Genomic DNA, 12,519 nt, shown 5'->3' with positions numbered 1-12,519 from the left:
AGCAATGAGGTTGCCCTTCAGCCTCCTTTTCTCCAACCTTGACAAACCCGAAGTCCTCAGCTGCTCCTCACAGGACATTCCTTCCAGCCCTGTCACCAGCTTTGTTGCCCTCCTCTGGATGCATTCAAAGACCTTCACATCCTTCTGAAATTGTGGGGCCCAGAACTGCACACAGTACTCAAGGTGAGGCCGCACCAACGCTGAATACAGCGGGATAATCCCCTCTTTTGACCAGCTGGCTATGCCGTGTTTGATGCCCCCCAGGATGGGGTTTGCCCTCTTGGCTGCCAGGGCACACTGCTGACTCATGTTGAGCCTGCTGTCAACCAGCACCCCCGGATCCCTTTCTGCAGGGCTGCTCTCCAGCCACCCCTCTCCCAATTCATGCTTGTGCCCAGTGTTACTCTGTCCTAGGAACAGGATCCGGCATTTGGACTTGTTAAATTTCATCCCATTGTTCATAGCCCAGTGCTGCAATCTGTCTAGCTCCCTCTGCAAGGCCTCTGGTTCCTCAAGAGAGTCAACATCACCTCCCAGTTTGGTATCATCAGCAAACTTGCTAATGGTGCATTCAACTCCTGCATCCAGATCATTGATAAATATATTGAACAGGACTAGCCCTAGTATTGAACCCTGAGCAACACCACTGGTGACCAGTCACCAGCCAGATCTAGCCCCATTCACTACAACACTTTGAGCTCTGCCCTTCAGCCACTTCTTCACCCAGCACACCGTGAACCCGCTAATCCCACAGTTGGACAACTTGTCCAGAAGGATGCTGTGAGGGACAGTATCAAAAGCCTTACTAAAATCCAGAAAAACTACATCCACTGCCTTCCCTTCATCCACTAGGCAGGTGACCTAAAGCTTTAAGTTTGTATTTTCAACTATGTTAATCAGTGGCTCACAAGCTAACTGTAATGATTTAGTATCCATATTTGTTTATCAAAGTATAAAACCAATTTAGTTGCATGATCTGTCTTGTTGACATTATGTATGAAGTAGGAGCATGCTTGCTAAGGGACAACCACAGGTGGATGTGTGAGTGCATTAGTTTAGCATTGGGGTTTTTAGGGTTTGGGTTGTGGGGGTTTGGGGGGGCTTTTTTTTTTTGCTTAGCGTGCTGCATCTTAAGGCTTTAGTTAAGATTAGATAGAAGAGTAGGATCACAGCCTTGGGAGATCAGTAAAAACAGTTGCAATTAATTAGCAGTCTTCTAGCTTTGAAGCATCCTAAAAAGCATTGGATCTTAAATGTGTAAAATTCCCTTTGAAAAGATGTTTTCCTGAAGATATTTTCCATAGAAATCAATACTCAAGAGTTCAGAAAGGTGCCCTCTCTCATTCAAAGTACGGTGATTCGCTTTCTGACGGTTAACTGGTCCTGTGTCTTCTAAAGAAGAAAACAGCAGTTCATTAATCTGAAAATCTAAAATTGAAAGATGAATGTCTGGTTATATCAAAATAGTCTGAGAAATGGAAATTAAGACTCAAAAATTAAAAAAAAACTGAGAAAGATCTGAGAAAGCATATGATTGATGATATTTTTAAACTATCTGCATTCAAGGTGGTAAATTGGGCAATGTCATTGCAAACAGAAGTAGTAAACTCAGTATTTTCAATAGATACAGTAAAACCAGGTTTGAAATCCCATCTCCACATGAGAAAATACAGCAACATCCAAGTAATATTTCTTCGTCAGCCAGAGCAGAGCACTTAAAGCTCATTGGGCAAAAAGTAACTCATTCTGACTGCCAGGAATTGAATGTGTTGTTACTTAAGTTGAAATATTTATTCTAGTAATGTTTTTGCAACATAGTAATAATGGAATACTATTTTCTAATTTAGTGCAAACAGATCAAATTAAATGAAATACCCCCTGCTTTGTCCAGCAACAAGAACATGTGCAAACATGCACTCACACATCCACCTGTGGTTGTCCCTTAGCAAGCATGCTCCTACTTCATACATAATGTCAGTCACACATTTGACTCTAAAATCTGCAAATGTAAAATCACAAGCCTTTTCAAAGAGTCTAGGAATAAAAATCTTTATATATTAACATGGAAAATAATTGATTTTATTAGCAGTAATATGGACGAACACCTTAGATTTGCAAAATCAGAAGCAATATGTCAGTCATAATTTTCAAAGTTATCTAGCATAGGTATCCATAGAATTGCCTCTGAAATCAAGTGTCTTATACACTCATTTATATGGCAAAACACCTCTTTGCCATTCTGTTACAATTAAGCTATCAGAGGTAGAGATACTAGTATAGTGTATCATGAGAAAACTCTGACCCTGTAGAGTTACTCCCCTATGTGATGAAAAGCATCCAACTGATACGTTGAAAAGTCCATATGTTGACTGTGTGGGTTGGGAGAAAGTTACTGTGTGCTTGTTTGTGTGTGTTGTGTACTAAGAATAGTTGTTCATTGGATTTGCTGAACTTAATAGTTCCCAGTTGTGAGCCTCAGATCTGTAACATATTAATGAGTCTTTCAATAGTGTTTGATCAGAAGTCCTCTGGTAGATGTGCAGAGCAGCCCACATGAATTTCTGAGTCTTAAGGATGGACTAATGTTTAAATGTTTTTATAGGGGTATGCATTTGCTTTATGCAATGAGGTGGGTTTTGGTTTTTTTTTTAAAGACTGTATTTTTCAACTTTTGTAAAGGACATTTAGACCCATCCTTAGAACGGTGGGTTTGCTTTCCCTATCAAGTCAGGAAAAATAAACCTTACCAGTGCTAAATTTCATATTTGCACTGAAATAAGGTAATTAATTTAAAATAACTATGCAGTTTGTTCCAATTACACTGAAAGATTATTCTCCTCAACAAAAATAATCTTAGAATTTCCCATAGCAAAGTCCCAGAGTGCCGATACAGCTATTGTTTAAATCACAGCATCCTTTCTGTATACCAAATCATTTGTGTTAGAAACCAGCCAAGAAGCAATATGTTTAGCTAATCAATTATCATCCATAGCAAGTTTCTAATTAAAGGAATATTAACTACCATGATGGATTTATCTTGTAGCAGAAATTTAATTATATTCCCCATGCCTGTAATTAGCTTGGGTATTTAAGTGGTATTTTGTGTTTATTATATGGGTCCCTTTACTTTTTTTTTAGAGGGGTGTCCTGGTTTCAGCTGGGATAGAGTTAACTGTCTTCCTAGTAGCTGGTACAGTGCTATGTTTTGAGTTCAGTATGCGAAGAATGTTGATAACACTGATGTTTTCAGTTGTTGCTCAGTAGCGTTTAGGCTAAAGTCAAGGATTTTTCAGCTTCTCATGCCCAGCCAGCGAGAAAGCTGGAGGGGCACGAGAAGTTGGCACAGGACACAGCCAGGGCACCTGACCCAAAGTGGCCAACGGTGTATTCCATACCATGGGACGTCCCATCTAGTATAGGAACTGGGAAGTGGGGGCGGGGAATCGCCGCTCGGGGACTGGCTGGGTGTCAATCAGCGGGTGGTGAGCAATTGCACTGCGCATCATTTGTACATTCCAATCCTTTCATTATTACTGTTGTCATTTTATTAGTGTTATCATTATCATTATTAGTTTCTTCTTTTCTGTTCTATTAAACCGTTCTTATCTCAAGCCACGGGTTTTGCTTCTTTTCCCGATTTTCTCCCCCATCCCACTGGGTGGGGGGGAAGTGAGTGAGCGGCTGCGTGGTGTTTAGTTGCTGGCTGGGGTTAAACCACGACAAGGGGCCCCCTGAAGCTGAAATATTTATACTTTTCCAATTCTTAATTTGCTGTTAAAAGAGGAAGAGACAACTGTTCACTTGTCATGTCCAAAAAAAGGCTTAAAAAGATTAACATTCTTTTGCATTACATTTGCATTACTTTACATTCCCAGGTGTAAAGTCTTACAAGAAACTGAGTTTCTTAAAGATGTTGCTCAGGTCTTCAAATTACAAAAAAAGAAGACAAACATGCAGAGAGGAGCCAAAGTGGCTAAAATTTTTAGCAAAAAATTCAAGGAACTTACTAGCAAATTTCATGCTATCATCATCTGAGTATTCACAACTCCTGCTGAAGATACTTAGACATGCCTGCACAGCGTTTCATAGTGGGTTTTTGAACTGGCAAAGTTGCACAGGACAAAAAACAAAGTAAACTTGGGAGGACATACTTGCCATATCAAACCTCTGTACAGTTGTAACTTACAGAGTTATTGTTCGTGTTGTCATAGGGTTGAGTTTACATATTCCCTAAATCTCTTATCTGTTCTGAAAGTATCAAGACTAAATATCACCCAAGAAGTAAAACAAAAATACAGACTCTGGAATGGGTTTATATGACAGATCTGAACTTTATCTCAAACTTGGATATAAATATAATCTGCAGGTGAATTATGTTCAATGTATGCATACAAAACTCCTACCTGTACTCCCAGTAGTACTATACCAAAATCAATTTCTCCTGTTACGCACTGTGGTCGATAAACAGTACAAGATCTGGCCTGCAAAGAGTCTTCATCATCCTTTGTAAAAACTCAAGGTCTATCATACCATTTATCATACACTAGCCCTCAGCCATGTCATAACTTATTCCCACAATACCCCTGAAACTCATCCTTGGCCATCAGCCCAAACTGAAATCATTCACTAAAAGTTCTGTATACTGATAGCACATTACCAGTGGTCATCCTGTCACTGAATCATAGAATCATAGAACGGTTTGGGTTGGAAGGGACCTTAAGGTCATTTAGTTCCAACCCCCCTGCCATGAGCAGGGACACCTTCCACTAGACCAGGTTGCTCAAAGCCCCATCCAGCCTGGCCTTGAACACTGCCAGGGATGGGGCATCCACAACCTCTCTGGGCAACCTGTGCCAGTGCCTCACCACCCTCACAGTGAAGAACTTCTACCTTACATCTAATCTAAATCTCCCCTCTTTCAGTTTAAAGCCATTACCCTTTGTCCTATCACTACATGCCCTTGTAAAAGTCCTTCTCTGGCTTTCTTGTAGGCCCCCTTTAGGTACTGACAGGCTGCTATAAGGTCTCCCTGGATCCTTCTCTTCTCCAGGCTGAACAACCCCAACTCTCTCAGCCTGTCTTCATAGGAGAGGTGCTCCAGCCCTCTGATCATCTTCGTGGCCCTCCCCTGGACTCACTCCAACAGGTCCATGTCCTTCTTATGTTGGGGACCCCAGAGCTGAATGCAGTACTGCAGGTGGGGTCTCATGAGAGCGGAGTAGAGGGGGAAAATCACGTCCCTCAACCTGCTGGCCACAGTTCTTTTGATGCAGCCCAGGATACGGTTGGCTTTCTGGGCTGTGAGTGCACATTGCTGCCTCATGTTCAGTTTTTCATCCACTAATACTCCAAAGTCCTTCTCCGCAGGGCTGCTCTCAATCCACTCATGACCCAGCCTGTATTTGTGCTTGGGATTGCCCCGACCCAGGTGCAGGACCTTGCACTTGGCCTTGTTGAACTTCATGAGGTTTGCATGGGCCCACCTCTCTTGCCTGTCCAGGTCCCTCTGGATGGCATCCCTTCCCTCCAGCATGTTGACCGTACCACACAGCTTGGTGTCATCTGCAAACTTGCTGAGGGCGCACTCAATCCCACTGTCCATGTCACTGACAAAGATATTAAACAGTGCTGGTCCCAATACTGACCCCTGAGGAACACCACTCGTCACTGCTCTCCACTTGGACATCGAGCCCGTGACTGCAACTTTTTGAGTGGAACCATTCAGCCAAGTCCTCATCCACCAAGTGGTCCATCCATCAAATCCATGTCTCTCCCATTTAGAGACAAGGATGTCACGCGGGACAGTGCCAAATGCACAAATCCAAGTAGATGATGTCTGTTGCTCTTCCCTTATCCATCAACGCTGTAAGCCCGTTGAATCCCCACCCAAATTGTGTTACGCTAGGTCACATAACATAGATCTAATGGAAGTATACCATCTCCCCAAAACTGATCTGTACCCATCATCTGAGGTGCCACCAGCCTGCACCACTAGTTGTGTGGTTGAACTTCTTGCATGTTCCAGCGATGCATACTGCTTGATTTATATAGCAGTCCGTTCATCTCAGTGCATTAAATAAACCTATGTACACTAATTACTGTGCTGTAGCTGTAAGAACAGTCCTTATATATTTCCTTTTAATTCCTCAGCATTAGTTTGCCTTGGTTGCTCTCACCTACCTGTTTTATCAGTATATTAGTGTGAAGCACCATTTTGGTCTAGGCTTGCAGTGGTGGAATGAGCTGTTTCCTTGTTAAGTGACTCCTGCTAAACCCCTTAAGTCATGAGTCTACTGTGGCCTTCCTTACCTTTATATTGCGCTGTCCAGGTTCCATGCATGTATCTGAACACCAGGCATCTTCCAAAAGAAAAGAAAATGCTTCTTTGGAAAATGTCTAATATGCAATTATGAGGAAAGCTGAGGCACAAAGGACATAGATTTAGCTAAACTGGGATAGAAAAACTAGTGGAAACTTTTTTGGCCAGAAACAAAATGTGGCTATCTTGCTTTTTAAGCAAACTCAGGGCTGACTTATCAAACACTAATAGCATTATGAGGAAAATCTTAATCTAAAAAGATGAAGCTTTGCAAAGAGATTGTGTGGTGAGCTTCCTATAGCTGAGTAGTCTAATCACTCAGCAGATTCGGCTTATTAAATTAATAAATTGAAAATGAATTATTTAGCCATTACAATAAAGGTGGGAAAATCAGCCTTTACATTCCCAGATCAAAGTGTGAATCATCTCATACGAAATTTTCTTTTTCTTCAAAGACAAAATTTGTTTTTCTTGTATGGGAAGTATTTTTTTAAAAAGTAAGATAGCATGAAAAATTGGTAATGCATAAGATTATCTTTATGAGAGTATTTTTTAAGCTTTTATTTTCACTCTCATTGTTCTGTACATAAGGGAGATTAGTGATCTGCTTCTCTCCACCTAAAATAATTGGAATGATCAAAATGTTTTCATCTTTGTAATTTTTAATAAAGGGAGAAAATATGTTATATTTGATGAAGCTTTACACAGACTGATTGTAGGCTTTTTTTCCATTTTGATAATTTGTACATCCTTTGATGTAAAAGATGTCAATTAAAAGCAAATATTTAAGAAAAATAATAGCATCTGCCAAATATAGGTTCATGTAAATGTACATGCTTTGCTGCTGGAGCTCAATGATCTCTGTCTGTCTCCATATTTATGTGATTCTAAAAGCTCAGCTGCTATAATTTTTCAGCTAAATTGCATGCATGTTTTAGGCATATGATAAAGCTATCCTTTGAATCCACACTTCACATGGATTTCTAGCAATATAATGCAATTTAATTAATACTGCAAATTATGGTTGCTTGAAATAGGTTTGCCATGCAAATAGTCCCTTTGCAGTACAGTAAGACTGTCAGAAGAAGGTAGGATTGGCTTCAGTGTAATTTTTACTGAATCAGGTATTTGTGTTATGTCACTCATACAGTAGTTACTTAAGATCTTTTCCTTCACTTCTACCCAAAGTTAAGTCTTTGGGAAAGTGACAGATGGGACTGCAGTTAACCTTAATCTTCCAATCATAGCCAGAAGTTATTGGTAACATTCTTCAGTAACCTCCGATGAGTTGTTCTCTTCCTTTCTTTCCAGTGAATTATTCATTGCTTCATCTCTGTTTAAAGTTTTCTCTTTCTTTTGATAACAGGCAATGGACTGGGAATCCGAGTTGTAGGTGGGAAAGAAATTCCAGGAAGCAGTGGGGAAATTGGAGCTTACATTGCCAAGATCTTGCCTGGGGGCAATGCAGAGCAGACGGGGAAGCTGATAGAAGGTAAGATAAATGCATTATCAAAAAGTGGAACCATGGGAGCATTGAGAGTTTGGTAGAATTATTTGTAATAAAGATTTTCTCTTGCACAACAGGTGTAATCTTGTGCGAGGAGTAAGGGGCATCTGAGAGCCCCTCTAAACCTCCATGAGTCTTAAAGCAGAAAAGGACTGATAGAAGTCATTTTATGACTTCTGTAGCCAAAGAGAATTGCCATGATGAGCAGTATTATGGCATGTCTTCAATAATATGTGCCAATATGCTGTCTGCACTGGGGGTAAGATAATACGGCTAGAGTCCAACTGTGTATCATGGACATAGATCATCAACATATATTATGGACGTGCTATTTTGAAGATCTTTAACCTGGCTTGATCATGTAGGTATCCATGTTTGGGATTACTTACATTTCTTAGTTGCACAGGTAAAATAGATCAGAGATCCAGTTCTATCTCAGTGACGTGCACTTAACTTTTTTTGAAATTCCCTAAAGTCAGACTTGACTGAATTTTCTGACCTAACTTTAGTTTTCCAGTTTAAGATTGTCATCCAGCCTGCCTCAACAGGCAACAGAGAAAAAGAAGCATCTACAGAAGGGCAATTATTTCATCCACCATAGACCTCTGTTTCAAGAACAGGGAATGTCTTCCTCATTTAAGTGACTTTAAGAAGACTGCATTAGACTACACATCATCATTTAGGCAACTAAAGCTAGGTGAAATGAATTTGACTTAGTTATCATTAAATTTTCTAGGATAATTACAAATGTGATAATTCTGTCTAATAACGATTTATTTCTATCCATGATCACATAAATGCTCCCTTCTCTGTATAACTATTTTATAGTTCCTTTTTTCATGTGATTATCTGTATGCACCTGAAATGTCATTTTATCCATGGACAAATATATAATACATTTGTTTCTAATTCATTCAAATCAAAAAATTATTTTTATTTCTTTAATAAAGGCAGATATCCAGGGACAAAAAATAACAAAAGAAAGAAGATAAGCGGGAAGAATATTTCTCCCAGGCAGACTTCAATTCACATAAGTTTTCTGAATAGTAAACATGCAACAAAAGTCATGATTAAATCAAAAGTACTTTGCAGATAGAAAAGCTGAGTAAATTGATTAAAGAATGTATTCACAAAGAATAGCTTAAATATGTTGTGGGCATTACAAAACAGTGTCACCTGCATTCACCCTGCTGCTTTTTACATCCTTGGTGGTTTCTTTGCCAATATTTTAATGATATACATAAAAAAGGTGCATGTACACCAATGTCAGTGAAATGATGTATCAACAAAAATATCCTTTTTTCTCTATAGAGTTGATTCTGCCATTCATATTTAATAGGTAGTATCTCACTCAGTTGATAGAATAGTATTATTTATTGCACATGAATGATGAAAGAATTTACCTTAATTTAGTGTGCTTTGAAGCAAGTATTTGTTTTGGCTCCCTCCTTACAAAAGACTAGGTCTTTCATAACTGTGCTAGATCATGCATGCATTTTTTTAGTACCAAGCAGGTAAAGAGGAGAATGTGGTTATTCAACATTTCCCTGAGACTGAACATTTCAAGAAAGAGGATGAGCAGTTCCTGTTTGGAATTATCTCTGGTCTTTTGGTTTCTCTTGTCAGGAACTTCTCTGGAAATTGAGGTTTAAAGAAGTTCTTCGCTCACCATATAGGTATATTTTAGCAGTGATCAAGATTGGATTTACAATAACTACAGGAGAAGTCCAGACATGGCAGTTGCTCTTCTGTCTGTTCACATAATGTATTTTGAAGGTTTATTCATATTTTATAGAAAGGTGAACAGCACAGTAAAATATTTATTCCTTTGTTTCATTCTCCGATCATATGATCAGTCATGTTTCTGATCTGACCTTTATAAAAGTATCCTAGATTTGGGTGTGTTGGCATAAATCAACTCCATCAAAATCACTATACTTAATCTGTAGAATTTGTCCACACAATGTCCCAGAATATGTTTTACTATTGATGTGTTAAATGTTCTGTCAGAGAGAAAAAATGCTTTCTGCAGAATGTACCATTACTATAGCATACAAGACAAACACTTCCCCTTACTGTCATTTACCATTTAAATCTTGCTTTTATATCTAGTTTACTTTTTATGTTATTTTAGATCCTATCATAGATCAACAAAGAGTATTTGACTACGTCACTGTTAGTTTTGTTTGTTTGCTTTAGTGGAAGTATGGCTGATGCACATTTAACCTGTACTGTTCAGAAGTGCTAAAATCCATTGAGGTCTTCAAACATTCTCATATTGATCTGTGTAAATCCAGCCAAACTGCTAATGTTACCAATATTGCTGATATTGTTGTGTCTAAAAATAGAGGCTAGCCTCCATTTCTTTTTCAAGTTATTTGCTGTCTCTCACATCACATACAGAAAACTTTATATGTCGTTATCTGTAAATGACAATTACATATTAGTAATTCATATAGTAATCACGAGCCACTTTTTCTGCTGAAATGCTGTGTGGCTTCAAGTTAGAGTATATACCTAGTCATCAAGTAAATGTATACTAATGTCATTACAAGCTAATAGCTTGACTCTTTAGCCTTTCTAAGAACATGATTCACTGCGAAATATCCCATCAACCTAATTAATTCCTCTAATTCTAAAAACAGAAAACACTGGGTCAGGTCTGAAAATCCTATCAGTAGCTTAAGGAACAAGAATAGATTTACTGTGGTTATGAAGGAAGCCAAAGTCCTACCTGCTGTCTGCATGACTGCATCTATGAAGAAATGACACACTTTAAAATACAGATAGCATTCCTTTCCTTAGGGAATAGCAATCCATAAAATTTTAGCCTATTTAAATAGCTTTGGAGGAGTCTTAGTGCTGAAAAGTTTATTTATAGTTCTGACTGGCAAATACCAGTCTTTTGGTTCTCTCACCTTGAATTGCTTTCAGATGTCAAAAATATCTCTGATTCATCACTCATTGGCATTACAAAAACTGGAGGTGGAAGACTCATTCCACTGAGCTCATCAAGTGCAGGGACTGTGTCAATTTGATAGATGTGTCTGTGCTCCCTCTCATGTTGACAGAAACAGTTCAGTTATATTCCACCTGGTAAATCTACTGGGTGAATGGCATTTCTGCCAGCATTTCTCAGAAACAGAAGAACCTAGAGTGAAGTGCAGAAATAAAATATTAATGTGTGTTACCAACTGTTACAAATTTGCTGGATGCCCTCAGCATTCAAGTTTTCTTATTGGACCATTTCAACAGGCTGACTGGAGAGCCTGGGAACTGGTGAACCGTGGGTGTCTTTGTTCCAAGTTTTCAATCAGCAAGGCATACTGTGTTGCAATGTTTAAGCCAGCTGATATTCACCAAGATGAAGAGATTCCCTGACTTTCCAGTCTCCTGGCAATTCTGGGGAATTTGTATGGTCTAAAAGCTAATGGTGAACTTGATTTGTGGCGATCTCACTGCCTTTGCTGACACTCCACTCAACAGCAACCATGACACTGATCAGATTTTTGTTAACTTGTCCGAGGCTTTATGGGTGCATGTTTATTTTTAATGTGTATGGCCTCGTTTAAATTATATCTTCCCAAACTTAAAAATAGGAAAATCATATACAGTGAAGACAAAAACTCTTATTATTAAAAATACTGAAATAGCACTCCCAGCTTGTATTTTATAGCAAATATAACAATGTAACATTTCTAGCATAACCTGGAAGGATGCCACCTACCTTATGAGTCACAGACCTTCACTGTAGAATTTTAGTATATAAACGGTCTGTGCTAGCAGAGAGACATGCTATTCAATTCAATTCGGTTGAATTTTGCATTTTATAATTTAATAAAAATATTCATCATACAGGGGTACTTTAAGCTTCCCCACCCTGAAGCTGGTCCAATAATATTATAAGAAAAACTATCTGATGTACATACAGACAATGAAAGATAATGCCACCCTGTTAAAGCTGTTAAGTAGGTCAGAGAAGAGAAAATGCACTCCCGTTTGAGAGTTCTGTGGTAGTTAATGGTGCCCTGCCCCTCAGTCCAATCCTTAGGCACTTGTTTTGATCTAGGTTAATAACTACTCCCCTTAGGATACAACGAACATTGCTCCTCAAAACACTACGAAGGTCCTCGAAGAAGAGCCACCTGCAGCCTGATGGCAGAGCCAAGAGTAGGTAAAAGCACATCCAATGTCCCCAGTATCAAAGTTTGAGGATTGACGATGAGTTCTTAAATGTACTCAGTATCTTTTAGACTTAGACTCAACTACTAACATGCAGATGGTCAGTTTTCCAAATTGTTTGGTTGCCTTTAATTGTGCTGGAAGTTCCCCAGGCCACATGGCCAGTGTCCCTCAGGAGAGTATTTTGAATGAGTGGGTCTTTATTGGGAATGTTAGAGCTCTCTTTCATCTTTAGAAAACTGCAATCTCAGAACTTCAAGATGCCTTCAGGAAATAAAACTGAAGTCTCCCTATTCCTCTTTTCCCTATTTATTCACACTTCTTTTTCTTCTTCTATGGAAAGTCTTACATATTCTTATTTATTCAAGTGTCACAATTTCCCTTTGTAAGAAGACCTTTGGTGCACAGCTCGCTCTCTATTGCCCTAATATGAGGCCAAATAAACATTAGAATCATTCCTCAGATTGAAACTAAGAGCCTTCCCTTGGGAGAACAGTGGGACATGCAACTG

The 12,519-nt window shown here is 39.1% G+C and overlaps 1 protein-coding gene across 7 annotated transcripts in view; it reads left to right on the top strand.

The window, feature by feature from the left end:
- PCLO (piccolo presynaptic cytomatrix protein) overlaps window positions 1–12,519 on the top strand; it is a 396,779-nt gene that overhangs the window by 260,958 nt on the left and 123,302 nt on the right. For all 7 annotated transcript variants that reach the window (XM_052789184.1, XM_052789180.1, XM_052789182.1 and 4 more), the window contains exon 10: window positions 7,686–7,811. In XM_052789184.1, the coding sequence (XP_052645144.1) occupies window positions 7,686–7,811 (126 nt within the window). The remainder of the gene's footprint in view (window positions 1–7,685; window positions 7,812–12,519) is intronic.

Source organism: Harpia harpyja, chromosome 6 (genome assembly GCF_026419915.1).
Source record: "Harpia harpyja isolate bHarHar1 chromosome 6, bHarHar1 primary haplotype, whole genome shotgun sequence".
In the NCBI taxonomy this organism is placed as follows: domain Eukaryota; kingdom Metazoa; phylum Chordata; class Aves; order Accipitriformes; family Accipitridae; genus Harpia; species Harpia harpyja.
Note: the sequence above shows the minus strand (reverse complement) of the source record. Positions and strands in the feature narration are given on the sequence as shown.